Source organism: Tripterygium wilfordii, chromosome 16 (genome assembly GCF_013401445.1).
Source record: "Tripterygium wilfordii isolate XIE 37 chromosome 16, ASM1340144v1, whole genome shotgun sequence".
NCBI classification, from domain to species: domain Eukaryota; kingdom Viridiplantae; phylum Streptophyta; class Magnoliopsida; order Celastrales; family Celastraceae; genus Tripterygium; species Tripterygium wilfordii.
The window spans coordinates 6,045,252-6,067,954 of record NC_052247.1 but is presented as its reverse complement, the minus strand read 5'-3'; the positions used below and the strand labels follow the sequence as shown (position 1 = coordinate 6,067,954).

At 39.5% G+C, this 22,703-nt stretch overlaps 1 protein-coding gene across 1 annotated transcript; it reads left to right on the top strand.

The window, feature by feature from the left end:
* The first annotated feature begins 9,302 nt into the window (after positions 1–9,302).
* On the top strand, positions 9,303–10,418 carry LOC119980728. The gene is made up of 2 exons (XM_038823522.1): positions 9,303–9,614; positions 9,810–10,418. Exons 1-2 carry the CDS (start codon positions 9,303–9,305, stop codon positions 10,416–10,418), a joined length of 921 nt encoding a protein of 306 aa, XP_038679450.1.
* The last annotated feature ends 12,285 nt before the right edge of the window (positions 10,419–22,703 follow it).

Sequence of the window (22,703 nt, the reverse complement as noted above, 5' to 3'; positions counted from 1 at the left end):
CCAACATTTTGAATGCGAAGCCGTAGTAGCGTTTTTTCTAATGAACTGTTTACGTGGCTTGCTATAAAGGTTGCAGATAATGAGTTCTGGGTCGAACAATAAAACATGTTTACGAAATATATTTTCAGATCCTAATCTGGATTGAATTTCCGACGTACCTAATTGACCAAACCTAGGGGTAGCAAAACTCTATTCGGTCCCGATGATCGATTTTGTCCGACCAGGATTAAACCAAGTTTGGACATAAGTTATATGTCTGAAATACAGATCCAAACACAAAAATGTTATCCAATTTAAAACCGGGTTCGGGTCTAAATACATAAATATTGCTCGATTTACTTGTTCGGACCCTTACTCGCATTAGGTTATTGTCTGATTTACTTGTCTGAATTTAAATCAATATGAATTTAATCAATTAAGTACATCTGAAATCCAATCGGGGTTAGGCGACTGGACATGTAAATATTTCGTAAACATGTGCTATTGTCCAACCCGAAACCGACCTGGACTGATTTTTTGCCACCCCGGGCAGATGCACTGCTAGAATAAGGGGTCAATTGCCCCCTTAGCTTTTCAAAAAATACCCTAGATATACTCTTATTTTCACTTTTGCCCCTTTAATTTTTTAAGAAAATACCCTTTATATACCGATATGTGATATGTCAATTATACCCATATGTAAATACTTATATAAATTTATTAATATATAATAATTGTTCTTTTACTTTACTCTCTCTCACCTCACCTCTCTAGCTTTCTAGGTTTCCCGACTCATCACTCATGATTCCCGTCCAAAATCGACAACTCGATGAAAACTCCTAAACCCTTAATATATCATTTGTGACCAGGCATGAAGTGTATCTAGGATTACCCACAGTTTCGATGAGGAATAAGCGGGTCCAGTTTGGCTATATCAAGGATCGAATATTGAAGAAATTAAATGGGTGGCAGGAGAGTCGATTCTCGATGGGGGGAAGGGAAACTCTGATTAAAGCAGTTATATAAGCAATTCCTACGTGTGTTATGTCTTGTTTTAAGCTGCCAGCCAATCTTTGCAATGATATTCAAAAGGCATGTGCAAGGTACTAGTGGGGAGGATCAAATGAGAAGAGAAAATCACACTGGCAGAGGTGGGATAAGCTATGTGAACCGAAAGAGAAAGGAGGAATGGGCTTCTGTAATATTTTTTGTTTCAACCAAGCCCTCTTGGGAAAACAGGTATGGTGCTTACTAGACCGCTCAAATTCTTTAGTGGCAAGAGTTCTTAGGGGCAAGTACTTTCCACAGAGCAATATCTGGTCCGCTAGACTTGGGAACAATCCCTCTTTTACATGGAGAAGCCTAATATGGGGAAGGGAATTATTGATGGGTGGTATGCAATGGGTTGTTGAAATGGAGAACTGTTGGCATCAAAAAATATCTTGGGCCTAATAAGCCTAGTCCATATACAAGGCCCAAGGTGCAGCCTATACGGTCCATCATCAATCACAGCCCATAAGCCCATATTGTTGTAAAAATGAAGCCCAAGTGGTGAGTAACTGCCAGGAGCAGTTGTGCTGAGAATGACCCATGAAAAGAGGAAGAAGTGGAGGCAGTTATAACAAGATGGTCCAGGTGGCAGCACATAAGAGAAATGAGGAAAATTGTTGTGAGAAGATGGCAGTAACTTCCAACTTACAGAACATGGAGTAAATCAAGGATAACTGCAGTTTATGGAGGAGATTTTCGTGCAAGACAGAGAGTATATAAGGTGGTAGACAGACGGAGGACGGACACACACATACACAACCAATCAAACAAACAAACTACTCAAGCCCAAAGGCAATTTCAACTTTCAAGCTTCCTAGCATCTTAGCATTTCAATTACATTCTCAAATTCGTGTCAATTTCGAGCAAACATTATGTCATTCATTCCAAATTTTCTTGTATTTACTTCCTGTCAAGTTTCAATGCCAACCATCGTTGTGTAAATTGTTCTTGGTGTCTATATATTTTTTCATTCTCAATCTCAACAAAGCGCACTTTAGTGGAGTTGGGGAACCTAAAACTATTGAGGTCCCAAGATAGTTCGTTCAGTCGTCTAGTTAGAAGTCATATTTACATTTGGTGCAATTCATTTACATTAGTGTAGGAAACTATAATCCTTGGCACACCCGCAAATCATCATCATCACCTTGGGCCACATTTAGGTGACAACAAGAACAAATCAATATTTATAGAGATAAGTGGCTGCCTGCACCTTCGTATTTTACAATTGTTTCTTCGAAGTTGTTGCCACCAGCCAATCATGTATCAACTCTTTTACAACCTGATGGAAAGTGGAATGAATCATTGATTAGGGATTGTTTCTTACAATTGGAAGTAGACTTAATCCTGAGTATTCCAAGATCTAACCGAAGAGTGATTCCACCAAAGGTGAAAGTTTTCTTATGGAGAGCTTGTCTTGATATAATACCAACGAGAGGTAACTTGCTCAATCAACATGTCCCTTGTATTTCTTGTTGTCCTCTTTGTGGGTCTGGAGTAGATAGCACTATGCATGCTATCTTCCTATGTCCTTTCATCAGACCTGTGTGGAAATCGAGTCAGTTATGGGGAAGCATTCGATCTGCTGTAGGTGACAGTCACTTAGATTGCTTGATTTCCCTAAAGGAGAGCATAACGGTAGATGATATGAACTTTCTCCTTATGAGAATGTGGGAAGTGTGGAACATTCATAATAGGTTCGTTCACCATGTTAAAGGGACGACTAGAGAGGGGTTGTTGACTTGGATTTCAGAGTTTCTTGAGGAGTTTTCGCAGTGCCGACGAGTTCAATCATGTACCCCTTCCATTACTGATTTTCAGACTTGGATCCTCCTAAACCTAGTGTTTACACCATATTTGTGCAGGCTTATGGGCCGGGCTAAGGTCAGAGTATGGGCTTGACAGACGCGTTGGAGGTTGGGTTACAGTCTGGTCACACGGGTTGGACAGAGTGAGGTCTATTTAGGACGAGTTTAGTTGCAGTATTTGGGCCGTCAATTAAGTGGTTTATCTGAACAAATTAGGTGCAAAATCATGGAGATAAGATCAGTTATTGAGTTTGCTCCTATCTACAAGGTGATCGGTTGCTTAGTTGCCTATTATTATGGAGAACTATTTTCTGCACGAATTCAACAGCATGGAGAGAGTTTCTGGAGACATGGAGCTTCCAAAAGAGACGATTGAAGAAGATGGAGCATAATGGAGTGAATTTCGGGCCACTGCAGTCATGACAATTATGGCCATTTTTCTAGCTGATATGGGCAAAGTTCTAGCTTACATGAAGGTATTGATGTAGAATAAAGGCAAGAAGAGAAGAGGACAACACACACACATCAAACAAATACAAATTTCAGCCCATCGGCTTAAACTCTCAAGCATTCAAACTTTCAAGCTCTCAAGCATTCTTGTTAATATTCTTGTTCTCAAGCTTTGTTCTTACCCGCTCTTGTTTTCCAACCTCAATGTACATCTTTGTTCATCAATGAAGTGTTACATTCTGGCATTTTCGTTCATTTCTGATTTGTCTAGTGAAGCGCACTTCAGTGGATCTAGAGTTCTTTGGAGTTTTCATGTTGAGACCATGATTTAAACCTTTTCTCCTTACAATCGTTTGATTTAGAAGTTAGATTAGTAGTGCAATCATAATACATTTTGTTTTTACACTTTGAGACTGACTGCAAGTCTCTGGCACGCTCTTAACCATTTGATCGTCACAACGATCCCGTCTCCATTAAGGGCAAGGGTGACTTTTTTGGCATCTGTAGCCAAATAAAGCCAACATCCTATTTGGCACGCTCGGTGGGACAACAATCAATCTGATTGAAAATGCCTTGAAGATTTGATAAAGATATTGCAATAGGAAGCGAACTTCCTGAGGGAGACCCTATTACCACAGGACTCAATCAATCATTACCAACTTTTGAAGGAGAGCCACTTCTTCAAAGTTCACCACCAAGAGTGCAGGCCACTACAAGTAGGCCTTCAAGTCCAGTTCAAGCTATGTAGACCAATGCATGGGATGCAAAGTTAAAGGAGTTGGAAACCAAACTCATTGTTGCAATGCAGAATTCGATCCAGATTGTAATCTAGACTGCAATGCAGACCGTTGCTTGTTCATCCATTCTAGCTGAGCCAAAGGAGATACTTGCTAAGGATGGAAAGGAAAAGCAAAAGAGTTCCAAGTTCTGGGGGCATGCATCTGGATCCCAGGATTCCATCGACGATCAAAATCAACAAAATCATTCAAGGTACACTCCACCTCACAAGAGGGATGAAACCATGCCATTTGTTGCTAAGGTCGACATTGGGTGGTCACCAGCACCAAAGACGCAGTCACATGTTTTTGCAAGCACCAACCCAAATGTCTTGCCTACAGTCAACCATCGGAATGAGGTGACCAATAATAACCATCAGAGAGGCTCTTCCCAAGCTCCTAGGTTTACTGTTTATGACAATCCTACTATTCAAGCTCCACCTATAGATGTTGATGCAGTCAGGAATGTTGTTCAAGAACTCTATGGACCAGATCTTAGACAGGTTGGGCTTCCTGAATATCACAAGCCATATATGGAGTACATTGATCGAGAGAATCCATATCCTCGAGGATTCAGAGTTCCAGAACTCACCTTATTCTTTGGAAGAGATGAAATACAGTCTACTGTTGAGTATATCAGACGTTTCACTATCCAATACGGTGAGCTTGCCAACTTTGAGAACTTCAAACTTTGTCTTTTTCCAAATTCCTTGATTGGACCAGCATTCACATGGTTTTCCACACTGCCAAGAAACTCTATCGAGTCTTGGAGAGAGCTTTCGACACCCAATTCTTCAGAGCTGAGCCAGAAGTTTGCATTGCTGAATTGTCTAGGCTGACCCAGCGACCGGGAGAAAACTCTGATGCATTCCTAGCCAGATTCAAAAAGATGAGAAATGTGCAAGATTGTCCTTCTTGAGACTGAATACGTGAAGATGGCTCTGTGGTGTCTCGATATAGAGCTTCACAAAAAGTTTCAAGGTATGTAATTTTGAGATTTCTATGAACTTGCAGCCAAGGTTGCGGAGTATGAAGACTTGCTTAAGGAAGAATCTCCAAGAAGAAAGAATTTAGCGGGCATTTACTATCAAGAAATGCAACACAATGCGAAAACTGTAGAGATAGTCAAGAATGCAAGCCCTGTCGTGTGTCCTTCCCTGACCAAACCAAAAGACGGATTGAAGAAATCAACCAACAACGGGATGCAATATACCTTCGATATGACCAAGACTGAAGAGATCTTTGACTTCCTTCTTGCGAAGAGATCTTTGCCTACCAAAGAAGAGTTGAAGGGAAAGAAATACTGTAAGTATCATGATCTTTGGTCGTATTCTATTGTTAGTTGTTGGGGTTTGTGAAATATGATACATGAAAATATCAAGGGAACCATCAAATTTCCTGACAAGGAAACTATGCTAATAGAAGAGGATTCATTCCCACCAGTAGCAATAGTCAATGCAGTAAAGGATGACTTGAGGAATTTGCTGAACAAAATTCAATATGAGAGGAAGATCAACCGAGAAAGGACTCAAAGGCTTGAATGGAGGCCGCAAGGTATACACAAGCCAAAGGATGGGTAGAGATGTCCATGAAAAGATGTTCAGCAGAACCACAACTCAAGGTATGTCATTCCCCTTAAAATCGACCATGATGGAAGGTGGCATCAGGTGCAACATAGAAAGTCCCATCTACTGTTAACTCAGACTTAGAAACGTAGACTGTAAAGGTGGAATCTATCCGCCAAGTACAGAACTGAAGCATTCAGAGCAGCAGGTCACATAAAATGATGGGAGCCGTATTATCCAGAGCAACATCACCAAAAATTCAAAGAAGTTCATCACTCGTTCAAGCGGTGGCATGGACCATCCAAGTATTTGATGAAGGTGGAATATCAGGCTCCTTCAATCAAGTCTATTCAGCAAATCCGGATGACTAAGCCTAAACCAGAGGAGGCCAAACCTAGAAAGTATCCTTACAGACAAGCAACTGAAGATGCTAAATCCGTGGGTAGCTCTTCTAATGAGGTTGGTCATACTTTTGATTGTTTCATGGTAGGAACTATTCTTGTCAAGTATCAATGCAATGCGATCATGTTACCGCTTGCATATCAAGCATTTGAGACTTGCAAGCCAGTCGAGTCAATTAAAATAGAAGGGAAAGGTGCTGAGAAGAGTTAAAGTGCGGTTATTATCCAGACCGTTGATGATGATAAGCCTAAAAGGGTAATTTTCGAGAAGCCTTCCTATGATATGACCTAACACATTCGTCCACTGTATATTCAAGCTCAAATGAATGGTCGTCCTATCAGAAAGGTGCTAGTGGACAATGGATCAGCTGTCAACACAATGCCAGTTACAATCTTGAGTTCACTTAGGCTGATAGAGGACGATCACAGATGTCACAATGGCAGGGTTCACTGGAGAAGTCACCAAAGCAATGGAGTGCTGCCAGTTCAACTGACTATAGGCAGTATGACCTCTTTGACTGCATTCATTGTCATTAACTCTTGAGCCAATTATCATGCATTACTTGGCAGGGATTGGATACACACCAATTGGTGTGTGTCATCTTCCTTGCATCGATTTCTGCTTTTTTGGAAGGACAACGATGTGGAGATAGTATGGGCGGACAGAAAATCATTCAAAGCCCATGCACACAATGTAGAAGTTGGATATTATGATAAAGACATGGGACCAATAAAGTTTTTGGTCATACTAATGAGGGAGGTCCAAAGTATTTGTCTGCATCCAAGACAAAATTCAATTTTATTCTGAAAAGAGTAAAAGAGATGTTCAGGCCAAAGGCATTGTGCCATATAGGCCGACCTCAGTTCCGATCATTGAAGAAGTTCCTTGATGTCTTTCTCCCTAAAGAGAAGGGCGTAGTGCCGGCGACATTCAAAAAATCCCAGATGTAGGTCGCACTGGATAGACTAGCAAGAGATCAAGTGTGGGAGCAGAACGGAGCAAAAATGATATTTGAAGAAGAAGAGTTGGTGCCTGAAGGTGATGAGATTCAGAAGGATGATTTAAAGAAGGCGCCACCAAAGCTAGAAGATTGAAAAGCTGAAGTGTATGATCCTCTAGAAGATATCAACTTAGGCAAAAAGGAGAATCCTCGACCTACATACATCAGTAAACTTCTAGACAATAATCTGAAGGTACGGATGATCAAACTACTGAGAGAGTACTGAGATTGTTTTGCTTGGGATTATAATGAAATACCAGGTTTAAGCCATGATCTAGTTCAGCACAGACTTCTTGTTTATCCTAACTGCAAGCCGGTCAGACAAACTCCAAGGCGATTGTCAATTGAAGTGGAGTTGAAGGTTAAAGAGGAAATCCAAAGGCTACTCCGAGCAGGCTTCATACGACCAGTTAGGTACACCGAATGGTTGGCTAACATTGTACCGGTGGTCAAGAAAAATGGGAAAATAAGAATTTGTGTAGGGATTTGAATGCAGCTACACCTAAGGATGTTTACGTGATGTCTGTAGCAGATATGCTGATCGATGATATTGCCTAGAACGAGCTTCTGCCTGTGATGGATGGTTACGCTAGGTATCAACAGATTATGCTTGCTAGAGAGGACACCCATAAGACCACATTCAGGTGTCTTGGGCCTCTTGGTACCTATGAGTACGTAGTAATGCCCTTCGATCTGAAGAATGCAGGCGCAACGTATCAAAGGTCAATGAATGCAATCTTTCATGATATGATAGACTACTTTCTTACAGTCTACATAGATGACATTGTAGTCAAGTCCAGGAAAGCAGAAGACCACATTGAGCACTTGAGAAAAGTCTTGAAAGGATGAGGATTCATCAATTAAAGCTTAATCCACTCAAGTGTGCTTTTGGTGTCAATGCTAGAAATTTTCTAGGTTTTCTTGTACACCAAAGAGGAATCGAGGTTGATCAAAATAAAGCTAAGGCTGTTATGGAAGCTAAAGTCCCAACATCCAAGAAAAAGCTTCAACGGTTCCTAGGCCAGGTAAACTATTTGAGAAGGTTCATTTCTAACCTGGCATAAATGACCAAGGACTTTTCCGACTTGCTGAAGCTAAAGGCAAACTTTTAGTTGGAAGGAGAAGCATTAGCAGGCCTTACAAAATTAAGGGATATTTGAGTAAGCCGCCTGTTTTGCTTCCTCTTACACAAGGAATCCCGCTGAAGCTATACCTGTCAGCATCTCATGATTCTCTAAGCTGCTTGTTGGCCCAGGATATTCTAAACAGTCAGGAGCAAGCCATTTACTATCTAAGTAGATCGTTGACTGACACTGAGATCAGGTATTCTACTATGGAAAAAAATGTTCCTAGCTTTATATTTTGCTTGTACAAAGCTCCGACATTATCTAATCAGGTCTAAGGTCTACATTGTATCTAAGGTTGATTTGTTGAAATACACATGTTATCAAAGCCATTCTTGACAAGAAGGGTAGGCAAGTGGTCGTTGGCTTTAACAGAATTCACTTTGATCTGAAAGCCTCATAAAGCAATCAAGGGTCCAGCCTTGGCAGATTTTTTGGCCGACCACCAGACAGTAGAAGTGCCAGACGAAGAGGTGCAGTCTGTGTGTTTTTCGTAGGAAGTCCCTAGGATCCTGAAGTTCAATGGATCAAGTATTGACCAGGCAGTAGGAATAGTGATTGAGTCACCTAGAGGTACAAAATCGACACTTTCCTTTAATCTCGACTTTGACTGCACTAACAATCAAGCATACGAAGCTCTTCTTATTGGACTAGAGATCCTGAAGGAACTTTGTACACAAGAAATCTGTGTTTTAGGGGATTCATAGTTGGTCTTGAAACAATTGACCGGAGAGTACAAGTGCAATAGCCTTGCACTAGCACCATACTATGCTGCGACCATTCGGTTACTTGCTAAATTTGAAGAAGTTACTTTCAATCATCTGCCTCGAGAAGATAATTGGGAAGCAAATGAATTGGCCCAGACCACATCAGGATTACGAATGTCAACAGATCTTATACACAAGATTATTCTAGTGGAGAAACGTTTACACCCGTCAATCAGAGAAAGAGGAATGTTGGTAGAAGTACTGAATGTAGACGATTTGGCAGCTGATTGGAGGCAGCCAATTGTGGAGTACTTGAAGAACCATAAACTCGAGACACCCATAAATGTCAAAGTGTAGGCTCAAAGCTACGTCCTGATCGAAGGTGAATGTTATAGGAAGGGGTCTAATGACTTACTCCTACGGTGCCTGAATTTCACAGAAAGCATGGAAGTACTAAGACAAGTACATGAAGGATTGTGTGGGGCTCATCAAGCTGGAATCAAGATGCCGTGGTTGATAAGACGACATGGTTTTTTCTGGCCAATCATCCTGAAAGATTGCATCAGATATGCAAAGGGTTGCAAGCAATGTCCGCGTTTTGGAAGCATTCAGAGAATTCCACCGATTGACATCCATCCGATTGTCAAGCCATGGCCATTTCGAGGATGGGCCATTGACATAATTGGTAAGATCTATCCCACTTCTTTTAAAAATCATGGGTTCTTATTGGTTGCGACAGATTATTTCACGAAATGGGTAGAGGCCGTTCCCATGAAGAAAATATAGCAGAGCGATATGGTGGAGTTTGTCAAGGAACACTCGATTTATCGCTTTGGAATCCTTAAGTCAATCACAACTGACCAGGGCACAATATTTACTGCGGAAGAATTTAGATCGTTTGCTGAAGATTTTGGAATCAAGCAAATTAACTAAACTCCCTACTACCCTCAGGCCAACGGTCAAGCCGAGACAAGCAACAAGGTCATCATCAGCATGCTGGAGAAGATGATGGACGATAATTCTAGAGTGTGGCACAAGATTCTCCCAGAAGTCTTGTGGGCGTACAGAATAAAAAAACGGTCAAGTACTAACACAAGTTCATTTCATTTGACTTATGGACATGATGCCATACTTCCAATGGAGATTGTCATTCCTTCTCTAAGGGTGGCAAGACAAAACAGCTTGACCGTAGAGGATTATTCAGAGGCAATGGTGATGGAATTGGAGAAAGTAGAGGAAGATCGCATTCAGGCTTTCAATAGAATGTTGGTTCAGAAGAAGAAGATTTCTAGAGCTTACAATACATGGGTAAAGAAGAAGACCTTTCGTGAAGGTCAGTTAGTATGGAAGGCTATCTTACCATTGGGTACCAAAGATCGAGAGTTCAGTAAATGGTCACCTAATTGGGAGGGACCTTTCAAGGTTCACAAAGTATTGAAAGGAAACTCATATTGGCTCTGCAGTCTAGAGGGTCAACCACACAGAAAATTTATCAATAGCAAATATCTCAGAGAATACTTTCCCACTATTTGGGAAAGGAATCCTTCTGTACAAAGATGAATGTAAATTGGGCCAACATATGGCCTTATAACTTATCTATTGTAACAAATGCTATGTATCAAAAAAAAGATAAGCTATATTAGTAAAGGCTGAATCACACCAGCAATTTCAAAATCATCCTGGTTAAAGATTTCAAAATCATCCTGGTTAAAGCCGAATCACGACCATCAGTTCCAAAATAAGGTTGACCAGTGACCGACACCAAAGTGTGTGTGTGTACTTACCCCAAGTGTAGGGTATCGTCAAGTAATAAACCGGTGAGTCCGGTATCGATCCACGAGGAAGCAATGCAAATTTGAAGTGAATGATATGCAAATGACTAGCTAACACTAATAAACACAATGAATATCAAATTAAAGCAAGTAAAAGAAATGGGCCGAATGACTCGGTAGCATGAGCGATTTTATAATCAAAGTAAGCACAAATTGGATTTAAAACAATTAATTAAAAACCTAGTCTCTAGTCCGTCCCGGTGGCTACTCGGTTCTCATACTCAAGGTATCATTGCAAACACACACAACCATACACAATGCATTGTGTGATACTATCAATCATGCATATGCAAAGAGAATTGGGTTATAAGACTTCAATTCATACATGTAGGCCATCGGGTCTCTTAATCTACGATGAACGCAAAGGGATAAGCACCTAATATTATGAATTAATATTCCCCCTTGGGGCTTGGCTTGGCTAACACCCTAGTTTCACACTCAAAGATCAATTAACCATAACTCTCCCATGCACATTCCTAATTTAACCCAAAACCCCATCATCAATACACATAATTAATAGCTATGCAATGAAAAACTCAATTAATTAAGGAAATCATGCAATGGGTTTAACAATTCTCAATCGAACACATTAGATGCAATCCCTAGACTAGACAATCCAAGAATACAAGCAAATATGTCATTCCCATAGATCCAATCACACAACTATCACGAAATTAAAAGAGAGAAATCGAAGCTACGATTCTTTGAGCATACCTTAAGTAATCGAAACCGAGCACCCACCGTTTGGGACTAGAAACTAGAAAGAGAACTTAGCCACTCATGATTGTTGCAATAAACATCCAATCTATTGTCATCTAAATCAGAGTTTATACAAAATCAAGAGAAAGCACCAAAAAAAAACAACAAAGAAAACTTAGAGAGAGAAACTAGATCTACACTACTCCTATGGTGGCTTCATCTTGGAGAAGTCAATGAATAATAATCGGAAGCCAGCCAAATCTTAGGGTTTTCTTCTCTTTTTACAATAGAAAATACCTAACTACCCTTATAAAATTGTTTCCCATTGGTTACATACATGATTTACCCCAAATGCCCTTGAAATTTCGGTGTAGAAAATTGCAGATTCGCCGTAGGTGTTTGGACGCTTCATGCCTCCAACTTTGTCCGAACAAGGTCTGATTCCAAGCTCTTGTGATTTCCACCATTGGATCTTTTTCCATCTTCAAATCTCGACCTTCAATTACATGTGCAAATCTTGGCCATTGAATGAATAGATCATTAAATCTCAACCTTGCAATATGTAGCCGTTGCACTTGCATTATTTTCCAAGTCTAGCTTTGCAAGATTTGAGTTGTCATGTGCACTTGCAGCCATCTTTGACCATTTGATTAAACTTGCACCAAATCTTGACCTTGGTATCTCCAACAATTTTGTCATCTTTGACCATTTGATCAAACTTGCACCAAATCTTGGCATTGGTATCTCCAACAATTTCCTTTTAAATGTGTAGCAACTTGCAGCCATCTTTGACTCCAAAAATCAAGTAAGATCTTCTTTTAAGTCAAAAATTGCAAGCAAGAATGTTATCTTATGCACAACCATTGGATTCACCTTTAAATGATCATCTTAAACCTTCAAGTCTTGTTGTAATCTAATCCATTCATAATTCAAAACAATTCAATCTCGGCCATAGATTAGTGTACCGTTGGAGCTTGTAGTCTTCAAGAATATCTTCATAATCTAAGTCCCGACACCTCACAGCAAAAAGTGCCCAATTCAGTCATTTAAGCCCGATTTCCTGCAGAACCAACGGGAAACATGTATAAGGGTAAAATTACTTTATTTGAACACAAATGAATTACTATAAGCACTAGAACCTCCTAATTAGATAGTATTAGGACCTCAAAATAGAGGTCCGGTCACACCCCCCAACTTAGACGTTGCTAGTCCCTAGCAATGCAAACACTTCTAAAAATAAAATCCTAACTCACTGACGTAGGCATCACGGTTGCATTTAGCGCATGCAACAAGCCTTTAAACCCCTAGGTCACCCTAGTGGACGAGTTGTAGTCTCGTGAGGGCTTATCAGAGCGATACCCACAAACACTTGCCAAGGGACCACTATTACTTTGAAAGCACCATAAATGATTCTTAAATTCTCACATGCAAGAAATAGAGCTAATCTTCTAATTCCCCCGCTAGTCGAAAACATGCAAAATCTTTGGACAACCAATCTTAATCTCCTCAAAGATGACTAAGAACATTTTATACTATGTAAAATATATGTGCAATCACGCAAGGCAACTCAACACATTCACACAAGTAAAACCTTGTTATGGAACCTTTTGGTGTTCATAAATCTCCAATCCCAAATGTACACAAAAACATAAAAGCATTGTGCTAAGTGAATGACTTACACAATTGGATTAAATGTATGTGTTTATGAAAGATAATTTTGGATGGGCATAGCTTTGAGAAAGAAATCACCTACAAGAGCAACTAATGCATTCACCAACTCACTTGCTTACCTTGGATCAAATTCATCAAAAGGTTAAATGGGTTGTAATGTGGCAATGAGACAAGGTAGGAAGAATTTGGATCTAGATGACAAGTTGCAAGGTTAAGTTCAAACATGTGAGCTAAATTCTCATTTTGTCACCCCTTCCATTGTACCACAAATTCAAACACTTCTCATCCTTTACACACAAAGGATTAACTTTATTGCAGACTCCTTCTTCTTCTTTTTTTCTTTTTTTTTTGAATATAACATCATTTATACAACAACCCTCATAATTTTTTTTTTCTCATAATAAGGAGGGGTAATATCACTACCGATTTATTTTTCAAGCTCCTACTCAACCTTGCAACCAAAGATGGGAAATATTTGGGAAAATAGCTCACACAAGGCTTGTAAGTGAAATCAAGAGGCTTAAAGAAATTTGGGGCTTATAATCACTCACAAATGAATAGGCTAAGCTCAAATCTCTCAACTTAGTGAATCCTTCAATCCTAAGTTCACAAGCAAGTGGCAAATACAAAAATCACACTTCTCAGTAATCAAATATAGTATTTGCAAAGCTATTGAATAACACGCTCATAGGATGTCAAATGAATATCAATGAAGAGCATCACCCAAAACCCAATGTATATCAATGAAGAATGGTTCAAAAGAATGAGAAGGGTAAAAAGGTAATTTTCAGACAAAAGAATCCAAAAAACGCAGTCATACAAATGCTTCAATGCCAAGATGTCTGCTCAACTACACAATTCTATATCAAACTAGGTCTCAATCATTCCAAGAGAAATTGATTATAGTCATCCCACTCAATCACATGCATCGACTTCACAAAAGAAATCAAGAAACCTACTCTACACTTGCATGTTCGAACAAGAATAATAAATTAATGTTGAAATTGGTAGTGAATCTCAAAAGCATCTACCCTTCCCTTCCTAAAGTCCATCTAGCATGTATGAACAACAAAGCACAACACAGTAGGATAGAGGGTAGGAAATCATACCATACTCTTCAAAAGTGATCGGAATCATGAGAAACGAAGCATATCCTGAAAAAGTTAATACCAACCACACTATCCAAGCATGACACAACAAGAATTTTTTTTTTTTTTTAAAAATTTTTGATATTCACAAAAGCACACCAAAATAAAGCAAGTTTCACAATGAATTCACAATTCCCTCACCCCCCAACTTAAATGAGATATTGTCCCCAATGTCAAGAATGGAAAACAAGGCAAGAACAAATTGTGAAATGCATTGTGAACATATAAAAACACACCAAAATTAAAGGGTAAAAAAAATCAAAACATAACACACAACCATGTCACAATTCTCACCCCCCAACTTGAATAAGTGCACAAGGAGCAAAAATTGTGAAATGGATTTTGAGCATACGAGATACACAAAAATAAAAGTGATCTCTAAACCAATCCTAAACATATATGTACAAAAGTGGATCAACCATAACACAAGAGAGGGATGGGATCCTTGAGATCCCAAGAACATCCTCAAAATCACTACTCCCACTTTGAGGAACATGACGAACCACACATGATTCGGTCCCCTTTTCTCCAAACTCACCTAAAAAGAATTTTAATCGTGGTTTGGGATGCCACACTTTTCTAATTTTGGTAAATATTTTATGTGTGACATGATGTTTAGAGGATTCTTTAAATCCACTTGCAAAAGGTAACGTTGTCAATTCTTGAGGATGCACTTGGTATGCACCGACTTTGATTGGGAAGGTCTCTAATGCTCCTAAATGAAGGGGCAAATGTTCTACACTATAAATAGTCAAGAACTTCAAAACTTTTTTCATAATATCTCCCTCAATCAAAAGTCGACTACCTTTCTTAATCAAAACTAGCACACCCTCAAATGAATTCTTTGCAAGTGTCATCTCTAATTTATCCTCAACATAAGACTGAATATAAAGCTTAGGGATGTACTCAATTGCCCTCCCAAGGTGTAACTCATTCCCTTTTGGTCTCACTTTGTTCTCCTCTTTCTCTTCATTTCTCTTCTCTTCGCTCTTTTCCTCAACCTTTTGAACTTGATAATTATCCTTGTCTCGACATGATCTATCTCCAACTACAACATTTTTCACCTCACCACCCACTTCTTCCACTAATTTCTCATCCTCACTTACCTTAGGAGTCATGGTATTGTCAATTACTATCCCACTCCCTGAGGTAATGATGGGTTGTTCTTGTTCTTGCACATCCAACCCCTCACTTGAAGTTTCGAATTGAAATTCTAATGTTTGAGTGATCTTTGTCAATTGGCTTCTTAAATCTTCCAAGGCTCTATTGGTTTGCTCACGAAATTCAAATCTCCTTTGATTAACCTCCAATTGAGCTTCCATGAATATTTGAAGCGTATCCTCAAGTGATCTCTCTTGGGGTGGGGTGCATGGTTGGTAAGATGGTGGAGCTATACATTGGTGTGAAGATTGTGCTTGCCTAAAGGGTTGGTACTCATGTGCATGAATGTAGTCAAAAGGAGGAGGTGCATGTAAATTTTGTCCCAATGGAGCATATTGTGGCACTTGTGGCATTTGATAATACATAGGTGGGTGGACATTTTGTGGGGCAAATTGCGCCGCATTGTCTTGTTGAAGTGGTTGAGGTGCATTTTGCAAAGCATGCTCAACTTGAACATTTTGCAAATTTTGGGCATTGCCAATTTGGACATCTTGCCCTTGCACCGGATTCATCAACTCATCAATATTCACATGTTGCAAAAGACGACGCAATGCATCAAGATTCATATCACCCCCACGTACACTCCCCGCATCACTCACATTTATATCACCACTTATCCCATCTCTATTAGACCCATGCCCACTAACATTATCTCTAGGTTGAGACATGATGGCAAGGAACAATAGCAAGTAACACACAAAAGTAGCAATCAACCACGTCAAGTAACACAAGATTTTTTTTTTATTTATTATTATTTTTATTTTTTTTCAATTAATGAACAACCAATAACAATATCAAGCAAGAACAAGAGCAAAGATAGGAATAGAATGACAATCAACCTTAGGAACAATAACACACCAAGATGTAGCAAGTAGTGATAAAAATAAAAATGCACAAAGCTCTCTCAAACAACGTATCACTACCAAGCAGCAAACAAGGTGGCATCCATCGCCCACAGGAATCTAAGTTAGCCCCATCCGTCAAGTTCTCCTCACAAAATTTTTTTTTTTTTTTTTTTTTTCAGCAACTACACTAAATCGACTACACTACAAAGCAAGTAAAAGGGAGGAACGAAGTTACCCTTGAAGCGTGACCGTGCTCCTTCCTTATTTGATGGTGTTTAATAGCATAAAGCTAGCATCTACAAGCCACCCAACTCCGTCTTTGACACTCGCTTCCCCGGCAACGGCGCCAAAAACTTGACCGACACCAAAGTGTGTGTGTGTACTTACCCCAAGTGTAGGGTATCGTCAAGTAATAAACCGGTGAGTCCGGTATCGATCCACGAGGAAGCAATGCAAATTTGAAGTGAATGATATGCAAATGACTAGCTAACACTAATAAACACAATGAATATCAAATTAAAGCAAGTAAAAGAAATGGGCCGAATGACTCGGTAGCATGAGCGATTTTATAATCAAAGTAAGCACAAATTGGATTTAAAACAATTAATTAAAAACCTAGTCTCTAGTCCGTCCCGGTGGCTACTCGGTTCTCATACTCAAGGTATCATTGCAAACACACACAACCATACACAATGCATTGTGTGATACTATCAATCATGCATATGCAAAGAGAATTGGGTTATAAGACTTCAATTCATACATGTAGGCCATCGGGTCTCTTAATCTACGATGAACGCAAAGGGATAAGCACCTAATATTATGAATTAATATTCCCCCTTGGGGCTTGGCTTGGCTAACACCCTAGTTTCACACTCAAAGATCAATTAACCATAACTCTCCCATGCACATTCCTAATTTAACCCAAAACCCCATCATCAATACACATAATTAATAGCTATGCAATGAAAAACTCAATTAATTAAGGAAATCATGCAATGGGTTTAACAATTCTCAATCGAACACATTAGATGCAATCCCTAGACTAGACAATCCAAGAATACAAGCAAATATGTCATTCCCATAGATCCAATCACACAACTATCACGAAATTAAAAGAGAGAAATCGAAGCTACGATTCTTTGAGCATACCTTAAGTAATCGAAACCGAGCACCCACCGTTTGGGACTAGAAACTAGAAAGAGAACTTAGCCACTCATGATTGTTGCAATAAACATCCAATCTATTGTCATCTAAATCAGAGTTTATACAAAATCAAGAGAAAGCACCAAAAAAAAACAACAAAGAAAACTTAGAGAGAGAAACTAGATCTACACTACTCCTATGGTGGCTTCATCTTGGAGAAGTCAATGAATAATAATCGGAAGCCAGCCAAATCTTAGGGTTTTCTTCTCTTTTTACAATAGAAAATACCTAACTACCCTTATAAAATTGTTTCCCATTGGTTACATACATGATTTACCCCAAATGCCCTTGAAATTTCGGTGTAGAAAATTGCAGATTCGCCGTAGGTGTTTGGACGCTTCATGCCTCCAACTTTGTCCGAACAAGGTCTGATTCCAAGCTCTTGTGATTTCCACCATTGGATCTTTTTCCATCTTCAAATCTCGACCTTCAATTACATGTGCAAATCTTGGCCATTGAATGAATAGATCATTAAATCTCAACCTTGCAATATGTAGCCGTTGCACTTGCATTATTTTCCAAGTCTAGCTTTGCAAGATTTGAGTTGTCATGTGCACTTGCAGCCATCTTTGACCATTTGATTAAACTTGCACCAAATCTTGACCTTGGTATCTCCAACAATTTTGTCATCTTTGACCATTTGATCAAACTTGCACCAAATCTTGGCATTGGTATCTCCAACAATTTCCTTTTAAATGTGTAGCAACTTGCAGCCATCTTTGACTCCAAAAATCAAGTAAGATCTTCTTTTAAGTCAAAAATTGCAAGCAAGAATGTTATCTTATGCACAACCATTGGATTCACCTTTAAATGATCATCTTAAACCTTCAAGTCTTGTTGTAATCTAATCCATTCATAATTCAAAACAATTCAATCTCGGCCATAGATTAGTGTACCGTTGGAGCTTGTAGTCTTCAAGAATATCTTCATAATCTAAGTCCCGACACCTCACAGCAAAAAGTGCCCAATTCAGTCATTTAAGCCCGATTTCCTGCAGAACCAACGGGAAACATGTATAAGGGTAAAATTACTTTATTTGAACACAAATGAATTACTATAAGCACTAGAACCTCCTAATTAGATAGTATTAGGACCTCAAAATAGAGGTCCGGTCAACCAGCATACAAACCGACTATGGTTTGGAAAGATTATTACAGTTATCCAAAATATAGAAATAAATTGTTCATGCAGGGAAATCAAGGGATTTAACGGCTATCCACTGTGCAGAAAGAGTTGTTAATTGTTGTTGTATCTGTTGCTGTTGGGCACTTCCTTTTTGGATTGCAGCATAGAAAGACCAGATTTGATCAGCTACAAGCTTCAACCTTGTTGTATCCACTAGTCTTATAGCAGTCAAATCGTCGGTCTTTTCCTTCAAGTCAAAAGATTGCTTCAATTCTTCAATCTATTACTGCAATCCTACAATTGTTTCCTATTGGTTAAGAATGGTCTGGCACCAATTGGCATCCTTAATACGAGAAGCTTCAATTCCTGCTCTCAAGTCCTTAGCTTGCTTACTGAGTTTGGAAAACTAATCCAATCCTTCAGTCAAGCTGGAATTCTCTCTAGATAAGCACTAGAAAGAGGAGATCATGCCAGGCAGTTCATTGGTAAGGCGTAGTAGCTGGTCACTGAATGGAGCCCTTAGATTAGGATCATGAAGCAATACCCTTGCAGCGTTCAAGCAGGTGTCAAAAACTTCAGCTGTCATGGTCGACAGGTCAGTGGTCAAGTTTTCCTTCAAAAACATGGTCGCAGCTTGAACCTCTTCTTCGATTGGAGGGCCAACAGGAACTATTTCAGGGGTGAAGAAGCAAAAAGACATTCAAAGTCTAGACAACTTAACAGGTCCTCAAATTCCTCAAGGTTCACTGTCTTGATAATGCGAAGAGGGACATCATTTCCGAAAGCCTACAAATACAATATGCGGATTAATATCAAGAAATTCAGCATGGGTAAGGTTAGAGAATGGCTGCATGCCTGTGAGACAAGGCTGGCTCGAGGATGCACAGAGCAAAGAGGATCAGCTTGGAAGAGTGTTGGTAGGTCAATATTTTCTTTCTTAATAGGACGATTGAGACTGAATGGAGAGACAAATTGAGTAGCAAAGGCCTCGTTACCAGAATCCAACAGTACGTCTTTGGAGACATGAGGAGAGGAATCAGGGCTGACTCGAGGATGCACAAATTGCTTGCTTTTGCCACCAGAATTGAAAGGTTTTGCCTCTTGAAGGTCTATGTGGAGGTACTGTAAAGGAGAAGAAATTTGGCATTTGGTCATTCAGGATTTGGTGTTCAATGATGATATTCTTGGAAGTGATGGATACCCGTGGGTGACCAGGGGGTTGAAGAGCTTGGGAGGTAATTCGGGAATGCCTTGAGAAAAACCAAACTGACGGGCCCAGTATTGAGGAATGTACAGTTCCAGGCTACAAGTGGGATTTCGTGGATGAGATAAGGTAACTCTAAGGTGAAGATATCTGCATAGCAGGAAACTGGTCCAGACTGGTTTGATTGCAGCATGGTTTATGTTGGAGTCAACCACAGGAAAGTCAAGCCAGTCAGGGCCAATTCTTTGAGAGAATCAATAAAACAGATGGCTTGGCCGGTCAGCAGGCATGTTGTACAGAAAAGAAAAGACGAAGTCAAAGGAACGATCACAGGTGTAAGTGGCCATGAGTTCATCATAGGAAAAGCAGCTAGCAGGGGGACGTATGTCGCAGAAGGAAGTTCTGGGAAATAATGTAAAGCCTAGAGGGGTAACAATCATAAGGTGCCACTATTTGGAGGATTGAAACCTGGCAAAGGGTGAGTCAAATTGGCCATAGCAAGGTAGAAACGGGCTTGTAACATTGAGCCTAGGGCAATGTGTGTGCCTTGGGCAAGGGCTTGTACAATTGGAAGATATTCCTTGGTGGGTTGGTTGGCTGACCCACAGAAAACAAAACGGTAGAGGAAACACCATAGGAAAGCTACGTGTTCTTCAATACCTGGGTCATCAAAAAAGTAGGTTCTTGCTTTGTAGTAAGAATTACACTTTAGGACGAAATTGGAGAGTTGGAACTCTGGGTCAATTGGAGCAGCAATCAGGTGAAGAACATCTTGTCCAATGACTGGTAGAATAGTAAGTGCAGTGACATCTCGAAGAGTGACAGACATAGGACCGTAGTGAAATGGGATGGAGTTGCAGGACCTGGACCAAAAGCAGCTTAGGGCATTCAGTAGGTTTTCCTCAAAAGGGCCCTCTATCCTTGATAAAGCAATCAGGCGGTCGATCCCTTCTGAAGGCCAAAAATCAACAAAAGTGGGAGCCAGACGATCGATCCATTCTTCCCAGTTATCAAAGGGCTTGGACCAAGCGCGAGGTTTAATAATGGAAACCATAGAAGAATGACGAAAAGGGATTTCCTTTGTGTCTTTGAAGGCCAAGGGCGTGGAAGGGTTTGCGTTGCTCAAGGTTGTAGGGAGGTAAATGTCTTGGGAGACTGGTTCACGAGAAGAGGCGGCCATGGTTGAAATGAAGAGAGAAAGAGGAAATCTTGAAGTCTTAGGGTTTCGAGTGTGATAGGTTTTTCTAGAAGGGTTTTCTAGGTGGAAGAGTCTAGGGCTCAAGAGAAATCTTTAATGCTAGAGCATCTGAGTTGATCTAAAAAGCTGCAAACGGATGAGGTTGCAGTAAATATGATCAGTTTGAAATTTGAGTTGTCTACACCAATTCAGGATGAGATCTCAACCTGATTGGCGCGGGGGGCAAATGTTTACACCATATTTGTGCAGGCTTATGGGTCGGGCTAAGGTCAGAGTATGGGCTTGACAGACGCATTGGAGGTTAGGTTGTAGTCTGGTCGCACGGGCTGGACAGAGTGAGGTCTATTTGGACTGAGTTTAGTTGCAATATTTGGGCCATCAATTAAGTTGTTTATCTGGCCCAAATTAGGTGCAAAATCATGGAGATAAGATCAATTATTGGGTTGTTCATACAAACATGGGTTTGTTCCTATCTACAAGGTGATTGGTTGCTTAGTTGCCTATTTTCTACATGAATTCAACAGCATGGAGAGAGTTTCTGGATACATGGAGCTTCCAAAAGAGATGGTTGAAGAAGATGGAGCATAATGGAGTGAATTTTGGGCCACTGCAGCCATGACAATTATGACCATTTTTCTAGCTGATATGGGCGAAGTTCTAGCTTACATGGAGGTATTGATGCAGTATAAAAGCAAGAAGAGAAGAGGACAACACACATATCAAACAAATACAAATTTCAGCCCATCGGCTTAAACTCTCAAGTATTCAAACTTTCAAGCTCTCAAATGCTCAAGCTCTCAAGCATTCTTGTTGATATTCTTATTCTCAAGCTTTGTTCTTACCCGCTCTTGATTTCCAACCTCAATGTACATCTTTGTTCATCAATCAAGCGTTACATTCTGGCATTTCATTCATTTCTGAGCCAAGTTTCGAGCCAAGGAGATCAGGCTTAATGAGGATGGTAGGGTGATCGAAGATATTTGAAATATGGGTGGGTGCCTTCATGGGTTTCAAGTCATGTTTCGTCTGCGGAGATGTAATTTTGTTGCTCATTGCATTGCTAAATTCAATTCCATGTACTTGGAGTGCATCACATGAGCCTTATTGGCTTCAGGAAGTTGTATTGGCATACTTGCTGCCGCACATTTCTTAATAGTATACAGATTTTCTTTCAAAAAAAAAAAGAAATGTTGAATGAGTTTGGTCTAAGCTTGCTAGAAAAATTGTAGTTTCAAATATGATAGAATTGTTATAAATTGTTTTGGGAAATTTTATCGACACACCATAAAAACATTATATTTACATCACTTTTTAATTTTTTTTAGTTTACATAAATATCCTTGTATAAAATTATATATTAACGCTTAAACTAACAATTTAAAATAAATAATTTTTACATATTTAATTAGAAACTACTAAGTTTACACTAAAATTTTTCAGAGAAAATAAAACAACAATAGAATATCTTTTTTCTCAAAAAACAACACAGGCTGTTGAAGAAAAACAACAAGGCCCTGTCATTTTTCTGGAAGAAAAACAACACGTGCCTGTCATTTTTTTGGAAGAAAAATAACACGACCCAAACAATTTCTGGAGAGAAAATCAAACCTGGTTTGCTGATTTTCATTTTAACAATTTTCAACATAAAATCAGCAAATCGAGTACAATTATACATACTCACTAATGCTATGTAACAATTACTTTATGGATATTGTTTGATTTGAGAGATTTTTAGAAGTAATATACATATTATAGAGAT